Source organism: Sus scrofa, chromosome 4 (assembly GCF_054392235.1).
Source record: "Sus scrofa isolate SSC_HxYL_T2T_F1_AM1 chromosome 4, Sscrofa_HxYL_maternal_Yorkshire_Landrace_v2.0, whole genome shotgun sequence".
Lineage (NCBI taxonomy): Eukaryota > Metazoa > Chordata > Mammalia > Artiodactyla > Suidae > Sus > Sus scrofa.
The window spans coordinates 89,335,352-89,353,599 of NC_139386.1; the positions used below are offsets into that span (position 1 = coordinate 89,335,352).

At 38.2% G+C, this 18,248-nt stretch overlaps 1 protein-coding gene across 5 annotated transcripts in view; it reads left to right on the top strand.

Moving 5' to 3' along the window:
• The window catches only part of TMCO1 (transmembrane and coiled-coil domains 1), a 49,305-nt gene that overhangs the window by 12,312 nt on the left and 18,745 nt on the right, over window positions 1-18,248 (top strand). The window contains exons 4-6 of one of the 5 annotated variants that reach the window (XR_014842714.1): window positions 3,781-3,827; window positions 6,057-6,124; window positions 17,385-18,241. Coding sequence is in view for 2 of the 5 variants with exons in the window: in XM_085020246.1 (XP_084876372.1) it covers window positions 3,781-3,827; window positions 6,057-6,124; window positions 9,404-9,617 (329 nt within the window). In the remaining 3 variants the exon portion in view is untranslated. Of the gene's footprint in view, window positions 1-3,780; window positions 4,948-6,056; window positions 6,125-8,306; window positions 9,860-17,384; window positions 18,242-18,248 lie in introns of those variants that run through there. The other 4 variants (XR_014842715.1, XM_085020246.1, NM_001167585.1 and 1 more) reach the window with 4 other exon arrangements.

Here is an 18,248-nt window from a genome sequence, read left to right on the forward strand (position 1 = left end):
TCGCTCTTTCCCAAATGGGCTATTTTTTTTTTTTTTTTTTTTTTTTTTGATTTCTGAAGACTCTTACATTGTCTAGGACTTTTAATATTAAATTCCTTGTCTTTTGTAGTGTTTATGCTTCTTGAGGCATCTTAGCGTTTCGTATCAGCTAAACAGTTCAGGTTCATTCCAGATGGAACTTTGCATGCGTAGTTGACCCTTGAACAACATGGGGGTTAATCTATGTGTGATTTACAGCCAGCCCTCATATCTGGGGTTCCTATGTGTCCCTGGATTCAACCAACCACAGAATGTGGAGTATTGAAAAATATCCATGTATGAGTGGACCTATGCAATTCAAATTTGCGTTGTTCAAGGGGCAACTGTATAATAATTCCCTGTTTAAATATATACCTGTTTAGTGTGTTCCTTTATCCTCTTTTACTTTTTTTCTCCCTTCCCTTTTTTTTTTTTTTTTTAACAGAGACCTTTGGTTTGTTTTTGTCTTTTTAACCAAATTTACCTTTTTTATATAGTATCTTTTTGGTTCTGTTCTATTGAGAATGATCCCTAGTGAATGGTGAAATCACTGGAACACATAATACACACTTTTCAGGTTGCCACAGGCACAGCCGTCTTTTAATTATCCATGAGTAAAATACCTGTGCTGAGAATTAGCTTTAATTTCTTCTACCATACCATCTAGCTACATCTTGAGTGGTGCTATGCCATGAGTCTTTCAGAACAAGTCAGGAGTGAAAGCAAACATCTAAGAAACCTGACTCTGTTTCTTTTACCCCCTCCAAATCCAAATGAACATTAACTTAAAACACTACTAAAACTTACTTATATGGTGGGCACTTAAAAACAGTTTGAATTGAGAACTCTTTAGGCACAGCAGTATTGGGATGTATCATAGAGCTATGCTGTTGTATTCTTGTTAAGCTCTGGATACATATAATCTCCCTTGACACTATTTATGGTTAAAGTTTCTGTTTGGACGTAATTGACAAAAGTAGAGTCAAACTTCAGAAAAACGATGTCACTTTATTGTACTCTCAGCCTTTTAGGCTTTTTGTGCCTCTTCAGGCCATCAGCTTTATTATAAAGGACTTCCGAAATCCTTTGAAAGGGATTTTTGGTATAATGTGTTTTTGTATCAGCTCTTATTATATTCCTGATTCATTCATGAGGCAATATTGAGCATATACTACAATACTGAGCAACTAAATACATGCCGGTTACTGAGCAAACAAAGAAGAAGAAGGCATAGGTAGTCCTTGTCCTCTAAGAGCCTACTTTCTAGTTGGGTTGTTGAGAACATAAGCAGATCATTATAACAGAAGGTAAAATTTCAATGCGTATAGTGAGAGAGGTGTGCTTGGAATATTTTGGAAGCATAAAATAAGGACTTTAAATCCAGTGGCTAACACTGCATTGCCCTTATAACAGCCTCTAGCTACATTTGACTGTTTAAACTATAAATTAATTAAAGTTAAATAAAGTTAGAATTTCAGTTCCTCAATCATACTAACCACATGGTAACTGTATGTAGCTAATGACTACTGTATTGCCAGCACAGATATAGGATATTTTCATGATTGTAGAAGGTTCTTTAGAATAGTGTTGCTTAAGGAATTAAGATTTTCAAAAGGAGGTGACACAAGAGCTGATGCTTCAAAGTTGAGTACAGGCTAGCCAGGAAAGGATTGGATGGGGTAGGATAAAACATTCAAGGTGGAGGTAGGATAACCAACAATCCCAATTTTCTAGGACTGAGGAGTTTCTTAGGATGTGAGGTTTTCAGAGCAAAAACTGGAACAGTTGGGGCAAACTGGGACAGCTGGTCACCCAAGGTAAAAGAGACTTTATGAACAAAGACTAAATCAAGAGAAAAGCATCACATGTAGAGGAATTTAAAGTTGTTTGGTGTTGTAAGAACATAAAAGTTGATGGGAATGGTTGGGGATGTGGCTGCAGAAGTAAGCAGGGGCCAGATACAGGACTAGCAAGTGATATTGAAATATGAACTTCTGGAGTTTCCGTTGTGGCGCAGCAGAAACGAATCCGACTAGGAACCATAATGTTGCGGGTTCAATCCCTGACCTTGCTCAGTGGGTTAAGGATCCAGCATTGCCATGAGCTGTGGTATAGGTCACAGACACGGCTTGGATCTGGAGTTGCTGTGGCTCTGGCGTAGGCCGGTAGCAACAGAGCAGATTAGACCCCTATATAACCTCCATATACCGCAGGTGCAGCCCTAAAAAGACAAAAGACAAAAAAGAAAAAGAAAAAGAAATGATCTTCTAAGGATAAAAATCCATGGAGTGATTTTAAGCTGGAGAGTATCGTAATTGTGTTCAGTTTTGCCTTTTAGGTAGATTTGACATGGATTTATGTGGAAAGTGGATTTGAGGGAACAAGTTTGGAGGCAGTGAAACCTGTTAGGAGAGCTGAAGTAATAGTAAGAGATGTGAGAAATCCTAAGGAAGGAAGGAAGTATATTAAGGAGGAAGCGAGGAGGTGGATTTCATAAATTATTTATGAAGTATAATTGGTAGGACTTGGTGTTTGATTGGACGAGAGAGTAGGGAGTCAAGGATGCACCAAGGTTTCTAGCATAGATGCTTTTCTATCCGTCTTTTCATGTCTCAGTGGTAGTCCTTTCCCCCTTCTACTTGTTTTATGCCTCTTTACCTTTTAGTCAACTCTTAACTCCGATCCTCAAACTCCCAATTTTAAAAACTTATTGCATTGTAAGAGAACTGACTGCTCAGGTAGAAAAGGAGCTCCAACCCCTGGATACACCTTAGCTCCATCTCATTTTGCTCATGTTCTTCCATGTATCTTCACTATCCCCACTCTCTCCTGCCTGTATCCTTTCATCTCAGGGAGAACAAATTGGATAGGAGCCTTCAGGAAAAGGGATCTTATATTACACCATGTACTGTTTGGAAACTGCAATCTAGTCTGCAGTTCCTGTAGGCCTGTTCTTCTTCCTTTTCTTTACCTTCCTGAATTTGCCAGCCCTTAACACCAGTTTAATATATTCCAACTGAATATTTTTAATTGCAAATGGTATTACATTTTTATTTAATCTCTTCCTATGAGGGTGCAGATTCATGTGTGTTTTGTTCATTTCTCTCTTGTGCTCAGAAAAGTGCTTGGCATGTAGTAGGTAATCAATAAATATTTGTCGAAAAATAAATTGATCCTGGTGGTAAAGTTACATGATCAAAGAAAGCAAAAGCATAATATATAGAGAGATCATTAGGTTAGGAGTTAATAAACTTGGATTCTAGCCCTGGCTTTGCCATAAAACACTTGCGTGGTCTCTGAGAAGTCACTTTTCCTTTCTTGGGCCTCAGTTCCTTCATAGGTACAACAGTGAAGTCCCTTATGTTGATGGAGTACAGTAAATAAGTGCATTAATGTGCTGCTGAGACTTCTTTAGCACTTTCGGTTTTGTGTATATAACAATTTTCTTGAAATATATGTCAAATTGTCTAGCTTTCTAAGTAACTTAACTATGAAACTATGCTTATTTTTAGATTGACTAAACTGTAATATGAAAGAACTTGAGTCTTAAAGTCATCTTAATTAGCTTTTGATTTTTAGACTCCGTGCTCTCTAAAAGAAACCGAAAGGGAGGGAGAAAATATGAGATGGGTAATTAATGTCTGAAACCTAAGTATATTTTAGGTATTCAGCTTATTATTAAGTTATACCAGTCCGTGACAGTTTAACATTTGCTTTGTGCTCAGCACTGTGTATACTGACCAGTTGATTAATTCTTTGCAGAGAGGCAAGAAGAAAAACTGAAGAATAACAATAGAGATCTGTCAATGGTAAGAGTCTTAAATATAACTTTGTCACAAACCACATGTTTTTTAGAAAAAGACTGTGATTTGCATCAAGTACACTCTGCTTATCATTTCAGAAATTTATAGTTTATGAAAGCTATAAATAATATCATGGTTGTTGCTGGACCATATAGAAGTGAACATATGCTTACTGGGCTGAAGCTTCTTGTAAGTAATATGAATGAATAGCTTTTTTAGGCTGTCGCAGAGGTCATAATTGGTCCCTTTCACACAGTTTTTATTAGCTTCCCCCTTAGGTTTTCAAATAAAGTAGCTGACTTTCTTTTTCTTCCTCATGTTATTCATGAGTCTTTGGCTTTATGGTGACCTGTAATCCCAACATAGGAGTTGGAGCATCATAGATAGCCTTTATTGTGGCCATTATGATTATGATTAGCTGCACTTGCGGAAGTTCCTGGGCCACAGATCAAACTCGCACCACAGCAGTGATGCAGACTGCTGCAGCGACAACACCAGATCCTTAACTCAGTGCACCAGAAGGGAATGAACTGAGGCCTTTATTTTTTAAGAGGCTTTTGGTTCTAAGGGTCAGGCAGACAGAAAGGAAAAGTGATTTTTTTTTTTTTTTTTTTTTTTTTTTTTGTCTTTTTTCTTTTTGCCATTTCTTGGGCCGCTCCTGCGGCATATGGAGATTCCCAGGCTAGGGGTCTAATCGGAGCTGTAGCCACCAGCCTACGCCAGAGCCAGGCAACGTGGGATCCGAGCCGCGTCTGTGACCTACATCACAGCTCACGACAATGCCCGATCCTTAACCCACTGAGCAAGGGCGGGGATGGAACCCGCAACCTCATGGTTCCTAGTCAGATTCCTTAACCACTGAGCCACGACGGGAACTCCTGATTTTCTTTTTAAAAGAAAAAGCAATTTTCTTTTTTAAAGGAAAAGTGATTTTATTAGCCATTTACTCATTTTTTTACAGTTATTTTATTTATAAAAAGTAGAGTTTGTTTAAGCACGTCTTTCTGAGGCTAATTATATTGCTTGACTAATTTTTCTTTTTTTCCTTTTTTTTTTTTTTTTTTTTTTTGTCTTTTGTTTTTTTGCCATTTCTTGGGCCGCTCCCATGGCATATGGAGGTTCCCAGGCTAGGGGTTGAATTGAGCTACAGTTGCAGCCCGCTCCACAGCCACAGCAACATGGTATCTGAGCCGCATCTGCCACCTACACTATAGCTCACCAAAACGCCAGATCCTTAACCCACTGAGTGAGGCCAGGGAGCGAACCTGCATCCATATGGATACTAGTCGGGTTGGTAACCTGCTGAGCCACAACAGAAACTCCCTGTTTATTTATACTTTTATGGCATAAGTAATTAAGATAGGTGTTAGCTACAGGTAACAAAATACCTAGCAGTGACTCAAGCATATGAAAGTCTTTTTTATTTGCTCAAGAGGTGCAGAGATTGGTAGTCCTGGGCATGGTCATGTCATTAAGGACTCAGGTTAGCCTTCCTTAGCTTATAGTTGTTTGATGATGTTTTACTGTCAGGCATTTTTCATTCTAGGCAAGAAAAATGGGCAAAAGGTCTAAAGGGATGCTAGCCAAATTTGTCCCCTCTCATCTTTTTTTTTTTAATTAAAATATAGTTGATTTACAATGTTGTGCCAATTTCTGCTGTACAGCAAAGTGACTCAGTCATATATATATATATACATTTCTTTTTTTAACATTCTTTTCCATCATGATCTGTCCCAGGAGATCAGATATAGTTCCCTGTGCCATACAGGAGGACTTTGTTGTTTATCCATTCTAAATGTAATAGAACTACCAACTCTCAGTCCATCCCTGTCTCTCCTCCCACTCTACCCCTCTTGGCAACAAGTCTGTTCTCCATGTCTGTGAGTCTGTTTCTGTTCTGTAGATAGGTTCATTTGGTATTTCTGTCTTTCTCTTCCTGACTTACTTCAGTTAGTATGATCATCTCTAGCTGAAAGGTGTGTCCTTTTTAAAATTCTGGTTAGTACATGTGTTTGTAACTCATTGGCCAGAATTGGGTCCACATGGCCACCCCAATACTATTCCTCAGAAAAGGACAAGGACAAGAGGCCTTGAAGGTGGAGGGTGGGTTAGCCAGTTAACAAGTTTTTGCCAAGGAGCACCTTATAAAAATGAAATGAAACCAAAACTTTTGGGGTATGCTTTAGTGGTGGTTTTTCTTTAGTGTGAAATGACAATTCGTTGGTCTCCTTATAGGTTCGAATGAAATCCATGTTTGCAATTGGCTTTTGTTTTACTGCCCTGATGGGAATGTTTAATTCCATGTGAGTATCCTTTTATATGGTTTTATCTAACTACTGCTATATGTGTGTGTATATGTGAGCAATTAACTTTTTTTGGTAATATTTTGTTTTGATGGTTCAAATTTGCAGAAGTATTAAGAATAGCATATCCATTATCCAGGTTCACAGTTGTTAACATTTTGCCTCACTTGCTGTCCTTTTTTCTGTTTCTCCATATCATATGTGTACTCATTCATACATTTTTTTGTGTATTTTTCTTAATCATTCAGGGGTTTGTTACAGGCTTCATACCTCTTTACCCATAATTACTAAAGTGTGTATTTCCTAAGAACATGGACATTCTCTTAATTAACCTCAATCCAATTATCAAAATCAAGAGGAATTTAATTTTGATAAAATACAATTATGATAATTTTTTCACCCTCTTAATATTGGGGATATCTTACGTATAAGGTAATGACTTAGTATTATGGGGCCTCTAAAAAGAGTTTAATATATCCTTGGGTTTTTAAGTTCCTTACTAGCATCCTGCTTCAAAATGAAGGTAGTCATATAGAGATGCTTTGGCTCTTAAAATAGAGCCTTAACCACTATAATCTTGTTTAATGATAAGGTAAGTTATTATTGTCTAAACCAGCATATAGTAGGCCTGAGTGATTGTGAGAGACTGCTTTTGAGAGAAGCTGAGAACATATCCAAAAACAACAAGCAGTCATTTATCACTTTTCAAAGCTCACCTGGACTGTCCCATGTCTATTAGAATCCTCCTCAGTCACTCTTTTCCTTCCCTTTCTTCTACTCTTCCTCCCCTGCTGCTTTCCTCTCTGTCTCTCCCTCTCTTTGTACCCATGTCTTGCCCCTACCTCCAGTCAGTACCTCTCCCTACCTGTTAGAATGCCTACTTTTGCCAGGCATTCTAAGTATTAGAATATAACAAATAAGATAAGTTTTCTGCCCTCAGTAATATCGAAATTTTATGGGGAGAAAAAACAAATAAATAAATACATGGATGGATGTTACAGATATGTGTCTGTGAAGTATAGTAGGCAGAAAAAAAGGAAGCGGTTATTTTTACCCTGGTGAAGGACTAGAGAGAATGTCCAAAATGGTTTTAATGCAGAATTTCCACTTAACTGATGACTGCTAAAATCATAGATCTTTAGAGCTGAAACAAACCTTTGGAAGAGTAAATAACTTGCCCAAAGGATCTAGAAGTCTCATAATTTCTAATTTCTAATTCTAAACTCAGTATTCTCTTTTCACTGCTATACTGTCTCTCATTTCTTAGGTATATATCACCATGGATTATCAGACAAACCACTGAAAGTTTTTATAGTTAACTAGTAAGTTTCATTGGTGTAACTCAAATATTCATAAGTTTGTCACATTCTGGACAGTATAGAGCTGGCTAAATACTCTTTTTTTTTTTTTTTTTAAAGCTATTTAGGGTTGCGCCCCATGGCATATGGAAGTTCCCAGGCTAGGGGTTAAATCAGAGCTGTAGCTGCTGGCCAACACCACAGCTACAGCAACCTGGGATCTGAACCACATCTGCGACTTACATCACAGCTCACAGCAATGCCAGATCCTTAACCCACTGAACGAGGCCAGGGATCAAACCTGTGTCCTTATGGATACTAGTCAGGTTGGTTACTGCTGAGCCATGATGGGAACTCCCTACTCATCCATATTTTTAAAATTTGATACTTAACTGCTTATTTTTTAAAATAATATTTTTATAGGTTAGTGATGTGTGTGTATAGTTATTCTTACTGGTCTTGGCTTTGCTATGTGATAACTACAAATTTGAATCCTTCCTTTGTTTAAAGTTCAGCATTTGATTTTATTCCTTGGTCTTATGTACAGATGGGTTCTAATGAAATAGACTGACTAAGAAGTAACTGTGGGGAATATAGCCAATCTTTTATAATAACTCTAAATGGAATATAATCTTTAAAAATTGTGAATCATTATGTTGAACACCTAAAACTTATGTAATATTGTAAATCAGCTGTACCTCAATTTAAAAAAAAAGAAAGGATGGTGGCCATTTCTACCAGTAGTAGTGTTGCTTTGTACTCATGTGATTTCCTTTCTTCTTTTTTTTTTTTTTGTCTTTTGTCTTTTTGTTGTTGCTGTTGTTGTTGTTGTTGTTGTTGTTGCTATTTCTTGGGCCGCTCCTGCGGCATATGGAGGTTCCCAGGCTAGGGGTCGAATCGGAGCTGTAGCCACCGGCCTACGCCAGAGCCACAGCAACGCGGGATCCAAGCCGCGTTTGCAACCTACACCACAGCTCACGGCAACGCCGGATCGTTAACCCACTGAGCAAGGGCAGGGACCGAACCCGCAACCTCATGGTTCCTAGTCGGATTTGTTAACCACTGCGCCACGACGGGAACTCCTGATTTCCTTTCTTAATGTTATTTGTGAACATATTGCTGTAAGAAAGGGGCATCTACTTCAAATATATTATTTTCCCCCAAGGTGGAACCTTTTTCGTTACTTTTTTCCTCTAATTATTGAAATAATACATTATTTCTGGAGAAATTCCAATAATATATAAATGTATAAAATATAAAGTAAAAATCACTCTGCCTTCCTCAAATAGAGTAAATGTCCTTCAAGATTTGTACTTTTTCACTCTGTGTACAAACAGTTAGATATTTGTATGTATTAATTTTCATACCCCTAGATGATTATTTTGTAACCTGTGATAATTTTTTAAATACAATAATGTAACTCTTACATAATCATTTTTAATGTCGTAAGTATTCCATTGAGTAGATGTACCCTAACTTTTATATAATCTTCTATTAATCTTCACATAGAATATTCAAGATAGTTTGTACACCAGTGTATACTTATTTTCCTCAGGTATATCGTAGAAGTATTGCTTGGTTAAAATTTTGATAGAAATTGTTCTCTAGAAAGGTTTCATTAATTTATATTTTTAGATTATTACCCCCCAGTACTTGTGAGTGATTCTTTCTCCATATACCTGTCATCACTAGGAATTATATATCTGTTTAATATTTGTAAATCTAATAGTTGAAAAATAATATTTCTTTTACAATTTGCATTTTTTGTGAGATTTAGCATCTTTTCATATACTTACGTTTTCCCCTTATTTTCTATTTCTAAGAATTCGTTATGTTTTGAGACTATTAAACTCTCTTTTTGGAGCTATATGGAAAATATTAATTTTTATGTCTAATTTGTTACTCTTTTCTGTTTTATAAATAATGCCTTCCTCATACTGGATTTTATAAATTTTTTTGTGTGTCTTTTTTTTTTTTTTAGGACCCTACCCATGGCAAATGGAGGTTCCTATGTTAGGGGTCAAATCAGAGCTACAGCTGCTGGCCTGCATACCACAGCCGCAGCAACATCAGATCCGAGCTGCGTCTGCAACCTACACCACAGCTCATGGCAACGCCGGATCCTTAACCCACTGAGCAAGGCCAGGGATCAAACCAGCATCCTCATGGATACTAGTCAGATTTGTTTCCCCTGAGTTATGACAGGAACTCCTAAATTTTTTTCTTTCTATTTTTTATATTTAAATTTTGTTTAATTTCTTCATTTTCAGCTTTACTAAATTCTTGGCCATTGTCAATATCAGGTAGTGAATAAATAATACGTATTTTCCCCAATGATTTGAAATGACTTGTTTATTATATATCAAGTAGCTTCCTAAAGCTTATGCAGTAGGTCTTAACCAGAAGTATGTTTCAGAATAAAAGTTTAAAAAAAGAATTTTCTTTCTTTTTTTTTCTTGTTTTTTTTGGCCATACCCACAGCATGTGGGCCTGGGGAACCATAGCAGTAACCTGAGCCATAGCAGTGACAAAGTCACATCCTTAACTGCTAGACCACTAGGGAACTCAAAAAAAAAAAAAAAAAGGAATTTTCTTATACTAGTAATACACAAATACTTCTAAAAAATTCAAACAATGTAGAATAAAAAGTAAAAATGGGAGTTCCCACCATGGCGCAACAGAAATGAATCCAACTGGGAACTATAAGGTTGTGGATTCGATCCCTGGCCTTGCCTAGTGGGTTAAGGGTCTTGTGTTGCCATGAGCTGTGCTGTAAGTTGTAGATGCAGCTCGGATCTGATGTCGATGTGGCTGTGGTGTAGGCTGGCAGCTGTAACTCCAATTAGACCCCTAGCCTGGGAACCTCCATATGCGCAGGTTAGGCCCTAAAAAACAAAACAAAAAGTCAAGGTGAACCCAAATGAGTTGAAAACTTATGTTCATGCAGAAAGAAACCTGTACACAGATGTTTACGGCAGCTTTATTGATAATTGTCATAATTTGGAAGGAACCAAGATGTTCTTAAATGGGTAAATGGATAAACTGGTTTGTCTAAATGGTGGAATATTATTCATTGATAAAAAGAAGTGGGCTTGGGCATGCAAAGAGGAACCTTAAATGCGTATTACTAAGTGAAAGAAATCAACCTGAAAATCTTACATAGTATATATAACATTCTAGAAAAGATAAAACTATGGAGACTGGAGTTCCCGTCGTGGCGCAGTGGTTAACGAATCCGACTAGGAACCATGAGGTTGCGGGTTCGGTCCCTGCCCTTGCTCAGTGGGTTAAACGATCCGGCGTTGCCGTGAGCTGTGGTGTAGGTTGCAAACGCGGCTCGGATCCTGCGTTGCTGTGGCTCTGGCGTAGGCCGGTGGCTACAGCTCCGATTCGACCCCTAGCCTGGGAACCTCCATATGCCGCGGGAGCGGCCCAAGAAATAGCAACAACAACAACAACAAAAAGACAAAAAGACAAAAGACAAAAAAAAAAAAACAACAAAAAAAAAAACAAAAAAAAAAACAAAACTTTGGAGACAGTAAAAAGATCAGTGGTTGCCAGGGGTTAGATGTGAGGGAGGGATGAATAAGCAGAGCACATAGAATTTTTAGTGTAAAACTGTTCTGTATGTTAATTAGTGGTGATAACATGTTGCTATACGTTTATTAAAATCCAAGAGTGAACCCTAATTAAACTATGGACTTTGGGTGATAATGAAGTGCCATTGTAGGTTCAGCAGTTTACAGTTATGAATAATGCTTCTATAAACATCCGTATGAAGGTTTTTGGTTTTTTTGTTTGTTTGTAGGGCTGCATCCACGGCATATGGAAATTCCCAGGCCAGGGGTCAAATAGGAGCTACAGCTGCTGGCCTACACCACAGCCACAGCAATGAAGGATCTGTGTTGCATCTGCAACCTATACCACTGCTCACAGCAACACTGCATCCTTAACCTACTGAGCGGGAGTACAGAGATCGAACCCGCATCCTCATGGATACTAATCAGATTCATTTCCACTGCACCACATTGGAACTCCTGTGTACAGGTTTTTGTGTGTGAACATGTTTTCAACTCCTTTGGATTGATACCAAAGAGCACAATTGCTAGGCCGTATCCGTGTTTTTATTCTGTTCTTTGTGTCCTGAACAGTTATATATATATATATTTGTGACTAAGACTGTGAGTACCTAGAAGTTAAAGGCTATATATCTATTTTTATAAATGGGCATATGAAATTCAATGTCTAGTACATATTTTGATTGTATTGAACAATATTCATTCTTTACCAAAATGTCTCTTAGTTTCACCTTGATCATCTGTTTATTGTAAAATGGAATGCATTATGTCTAAAATCCACTGTATTTATTTTTATTTTTATTTATTTTTTTGTCTTTGTCCTTTTAGGGCCGCACCTGCGGTGTATGGAGGTTCCCGGGTTGGGGGTCTAATCGGAGCTGTAGCTGCTGGCCTACACCACAGCCACAGCAACGCTAGATCCAAGACACATAATGTGATCTATGCCATAACTCACGGCAATGCCGGATCCTCAACCCACTGAATGAGGCCATGGATCGAACCCGCAACCTTGTGGCTCCTAGTCAGATTCATTTCCACTGCCCCATGACAAGAACTCCATTTTTGTTTTTTATTTATTTATTTTTTTGCCATACTCATGGCATGCAGAAGTTCCAGGTAAGGGATTGGACCCTCATCACAGCAATGACTCGAGCTACAGCAGTGACAGTGCTGGATCCTTAACCACTAGGCTGCCAAGGAGCTCCTCTAATGTCTATTGCAGTCTTAAAAGTTATTGAGAAGTCAGATTAGACTAAAATAGAAAGGATTTGGGGAGCTCCCATAGTGGCACAGTGGAAACTAATCTGACTAGGAACCATGAGGTTTTGGGTTCAATCCCTGGCCTCGTTCAGTGGGTTAAGGATTTGGTATTGCTATGAGCTGTGGTATAGGTCGCAGACATGGCTCGGATCTGGTGTTGCTGTGGCTCTGGCGTAGGCCAGCAGCAACAGCTCTGATTGGACCCCTAGCCTGGGAATCTCCATATGCCTAGGATGCGGCCCTAAAATGACAAAAGAACAAAAACAAAAAGGAAGGATTTGAGCTCCTAGATTGCCAGAGAAGCCATAGGAGGCACCAGATTTAGCTATTTCCCTTTGGTTTCTCTTCCTGGATCATTTCCATAAATCTGAAACAGTATAATCTTTGAATTAGAAGCAATCTTAAAAGTCATTTAACACATTGCTTCTGTGTTAATACAGAAATCTCTCCAATATACTGTAGCAGATAATTTTCCATCCTCTTTCTAATTACTTTTAATGATGAAAGGCTTAAGGGTTTCTGAGATAATAATACAGTTTTGTTGAGTAGTTTTTAGGGTTTAAAAGTGGTTGCTTTTACTGAGCCAAAATAAGCTTCCCTGTTGTTCTGTTCATGAGTAGTGGTCCTACTCTCTAGAATTGCAGAATAAGTACACTTGAAGAAATAACTGACCTATTATACGCCATCTCTCTGCTCCTTTTTCTTTTTGTTTTTGTTGTTGTTGTTGTTTTTACTTTTTAAGGGCTGCACCCGTGGCATATGGAGGAGGTTCCCAGGCTAGGGGTCTAATTGGAGCTGTAGCCGCTGGCCTACACCAGGGCCACAGCAATACCAGATCCAAGCTACGTCTTCGACCTACACCAAAGCTCATGGCAACGACGGATCCTTGACCCACTAAGCAAGGTCTGGGATCAAACTTGCAGCCTCCTGGTTCCTAGTCAGATTCGTTTCTGCTGTGCCATGACGGGAACTCCTCCCTAGTTATTTTCATTATTAGGCTAGGCACCAATTCACTTAGCTATTCCTAAGGCCAGCTTTTAGTCTCCTGGAAAAATGAATTCAAAGGAATTTTTTTTCCTCCACGTTTGTGGCTGATTTAAGGTCTCATGCATGGTAAATGTTCAGTTTCACATAAATGAATAACATAGGACATAAAAGTTTTTTTCTTTTTTAAAAAGCTTTTTCCAGCTTTATTGAGACACTTAATTGATACATAATATAGAATATTGTGTATGTTTAAGGTATACAGAGTGACAATTTGATACCCATATATATTGCAAAATGATCACAACAATATGGTTAGTAAACAGATCCTTTATCTCACGTAAATATCATTTTGTGGTGGTAGTGGTGAGAACATGTAAAATTTACTCTCTTAGCAACTTTCAGGTATATAATACAGTATTAACTATAATTACCATGCTGTACATTAGATACCTAGAACTTACTCATTTTTTTTTTTTTTGGTCTTTTTTTGCTATTTCTTGGGCCGCTCCCGCGGCATATGGAGGTTCCCAGGCTAGGGGTCCAATCGGAGCTGTAGCCACCGGCCTACGCCAGAGCCACAGCAACGCAGGATCCGAGCCGCGTCTGCAACCTACACCACAGCTCACGGCAACGCCAGATCGTTAACCCACTGAGCAAGGGCAGGGACCGAACCCGCAACCTCATGGTTCCTAGTCGAATTCGTTAACCACTGCGCCACGACAGGAACTCCAGAACTTACTCATTTTAAAACTGGAAGTTTATACCCTTTGACCAGCCTTTCCCCATTCCTCCTCTGGTAACCACCAATTTAATTGTCTATTTCCAAGGTCAACTATTTTATTTATTTTTATTTTTTTGCTTTTTTTAGGGCTGCACTTGTGGTATATGGAGGTTCCCAGGCTAGGGGGTGAATCAGAGCTACAGCTGCTGGCCTATGCCACAGCCACAGCAATGCCAGATCTGAGCCGCATCTGTGACCTACACCACAGCACATGGCAGCGCCAGATCCTTAACCCATTGAGCGAGGCTAGGGATTGAACCCACATCCTCATGGGTACTAGTCAGATTTGTTATTGCTGAGCCACAGTGGGAACTCCCTGAGTTCAGCTTTTTCAGATTACACATTTAAGTAATATTGTACAGTATTTGTCCTTCTCTGTCAGACTTGTTTCACTTAACATAGTGCCCTCAAGTTTCATCCATATTGTCACAAATGGCGAGATTTCCTTTTTTTATTTCTGAAAAATATTCCGTCGTTTATGTACAATATATGTATTACATTTTCTTTATCCATTCAGCTGTTGGTGGATGCTTAGGTTATTTCCATATCTTGGCTATTATGAACAATACTGTGGTGATAGAGAAGTACAGAACTCTTTGAGATAGTAGTTTATTTCAGTTCCTTTGGATAAGTACCTAGACATGGGATTTCTGGGTCACATGGTGGTTCTGTTTTTAATCTTTTAAGATACATCCATACTGTTTTCCATAGTTACTATACCAATTTACATTCCCACCAGAGGTACACAAGGGTTCTCTTTTCTCTACATCCTTGCTGGCATTTGTTGTCTCTTGTCCTTTTGATAATAGTCATTCCAACAGGTGTGAGGTTTTGCTTTACATTTCCGTATGGTTAGTGATGTTGACTACCTTTTCATGTACTTCTTGGCCATTTGTCTGTCTTATTTGGAAAAATGTATATTTAGATCCCTTGCCCACTTTTTAATTGGATTATTATTGTTGTTATTATTATTAATGTTGTTGTTGTTGTGTTGTTTGTTTTGTCTTTTCTAGGGCCACATCCGTGGCATATGGAGGTTCCCAGGCTAGGGGTCTAATTGGAGCTGTAGCTGCCAACCTACGTCAGAGCCACAGCAATGAGGGATCTGAGCCACGTCTGCAATCTACACCCCACAGCTCACAGCAATGCCGGATCCTTAACCCACTCAGCAAGGCCAGGGATCGAACGCACAACCTCATGGATCCTAGACAGACTCGTTAACCACTGCTAATAATAACCATGTTATTATTATTTGCTGTTCAGTTGTATGAATCCCGTGTATGTTTTGTATATTAACCCCTTATTAGATATATAGTTTGCAAATATTTTCTCCCATGCCATAGTTTGCCTTTTCATTTTGCTATTTCTTTTGCTGTGCAGAAGCCTGCTTTAAAAATTTTTTTTTATTTTTTTGTTTTTTAGGGCTACACCTGCAGCATATGGAAGTTCCCAGGCTACGGGTTGAATCGGAGCTGCATCTGCTGGCCTGTGCCACAGCCCCAGCAATGCCAGATCTGAGCTGCATCTGTGACCTACACCACAGTTCACAGCAGTGCTGGATCCTTAACCCACTGACTGAGGCCAGAGATCAAACCCGCATCTTCATGGTTTCTTGTCAGGTTCATGACCTGCTGAGCCAAAATGGGAACTCCCCAGAATCTTTTTCATTTGATGAGTCACATTTATTGACTTTTTTTTTTCTTTTTTTGCTTGTACTTTTGGTATCCTTTTTAAGTCCGTAATCCATTTTGAGTTAATTTTTATGAGTGGTATATGATAGGGGTCTAGTATCGTTCTTCTGCATGTGAATATCCAGTTTTCCTGCACCATTTATTGAAGAAGCTATCCTTTTCCCCATTGAGTATTCTGGGCTTCCTTGTCAAATATTATTTGACTGTATATGTGTGGGTTTACTTCTGGGCTTTCCATTCTATTCCATTGGTCTACATGTCTGCTTTTATGTCAGTACCATATTGGTTTGATTACTGTAGTTTTGTGATATAGTTTGAAATCAGGACCTTTGGTGCCTCTAGCTTTGTTCTTTCTCAGGATTGCTTTATTTAGGATCTTTTGTTATTCCATATTAGTTTTAGTATTGGTTTTTTTCTATCTTTGTGAAAAGTAGAGTTTTGATGGAGACTGTATTGAATCTATAGATGGCTTTGGACAGTATGGACATTTTAGCAATATTAATTCTTCCAACCTTGACCATGGATATCTTTCCATATATTTTGTGTTTTCTTCAGTTTCTTTATCAGTGTCTTATACTTCTGAGTGTATATATAATATCTTTTTTGCTTCCTTGATTAAGTTTATCCCTAAGTATATTATTGTTTTTGATTCCATTGTAAATGGGATTTTTTTTTTTCAGGTCATTCATTGTTGGTATATAGGAATGTTGATTTCTATCCTGAAACTTTACTGGATTTATTTATTAGTTGTAGAAGGCTTTCTTTTTGGTTACAGTTTCAAATTTAAAATAGCAAGGAGCATGAAGACAATCTACGATAAATTTGTTGGGTGTATATGTTAGCAATAGGAGAGGTAAACATTTTGGGCTCTATTTATTCCAGCCCTCTTTTCACAATTTAACTCCAACAGAGGATAGTAGAGTAGCATACCTAGAAAGCATACTGTTTATAGCATATAACAAGAAAATATTGGAACAACTGTGTATCATACTTCTTGTGAGCAAATGAGAATATTTCTTCCTGGAAAAGTTATTATTTTTGTTTTGCTTTGTAAGGTTAGTAGAAGGGAAAGATTACTTCAAGCAGATTTTAAAGTATTTTTGTCATATCCAAGTAATGACATTTTGTGATTGAGCTCTTTCCTATGTAAATATATGCTAGTAGTAAGTGGACAGTCATGCATATATAGAGAACATGTCAAATTCATTCTGTCCTATATTCTTTGGAGTTCAGCTGTATAAGAAGCTCTTTACAACCACAATATAGTTATTTTCTATAAAAATACTTGTGTTAACATATAATGAAAATTGCTACCTTTTAAGTGATTTGGTAAATATTTTAACATTTCTCAGTTTTTAATTTATAAAACAATAAATATTGATGTAATCTCTAGACAAAACCATTTTATGGCCCATAATAATTTTTCAGTGTTAAGGGATCCTGAAAAAATTTAAGAACCATTAGTTTAGAAAAAGGTTGATTGGAAAAAAATCTAGGCCCTTCTTTATATCCTTGTACTGCAAGTCTCTTTTTAGAATGTCACCCTTTCTTTGTTTTTTAGAGATCAAGGGACTTAAAGTTCTATTTCTGTCCCAGATTCTTCTCTGAAACTAAGAAGCTTGTCAGTCTTCCAAAAATAACTGTTCTTTGTTTTTTCCTTTTTAGATTTGATGGTAGAGTGGTGGCAAAGCTCCCTTTCACCCCCCTTTCCTACATCCAAGGACTGTCTCATAGAAATCTGCTGGGAGATGACACCACAGACTGTTCCTTCATCTTCCTGTATATTCTCTGTACCATGTCAATTCGACAGGTGAGTGACCACATCCACTATTTAAGATGTATATCCTTCCTTGCTGTCATGCTGTAAATTAGTCTACTTCTGTAATACTGAAAGAATCTACCTCTTGCTACTGAGATCTTTCAGTTACTTGATTTAGAATTTCAGTATATTGGAGTTCCCATCATGGCTTAGTGGTAACAAAGCCAACTAGTATCCTGAGGACACGGGTTCAATCCCTGGCCTCACTCATCGGGTTAAGGATCTGGCATTGCCATGAGCTGTGGTGTAGGTTCCAGATGTGGCTCAGATCTGGCATGGCTGTGGTGTAGGCTGGCAGCTGCAGCTCTGATTGGATCCCTAGCCTGGAAACATCCATATGCCACCGCAGGTGTTGCCCTAAAAAGCAAAAAAAAAAAAAAAATTAAAAAATTTAGAATTCCAGTGTATTATCTAAGGCTGCTTTAAATGTGTGTTGGTTTAAATTACTCATCCGAAGGAATGGGAAGTAGCCATAAAATCAAACACTGTTTCCACATCCCATTTTTAAAGTTCTCGGTTTGTTTTGTTTTTTGTCTTTTTCTCCTTTTAGGGCCACACCTATGGCATGTGGATGTTCCCAGGCTAAGAGTCTAATTGGAGCTGTAGCTACCAGCCTACACCAGAGCCACAGCAACGCCAGATCCGAGCCACGTCTGGGACCCACACCACAGCTCATGGCAACACTGGATCCTTAACTCACTGAGCGAGGC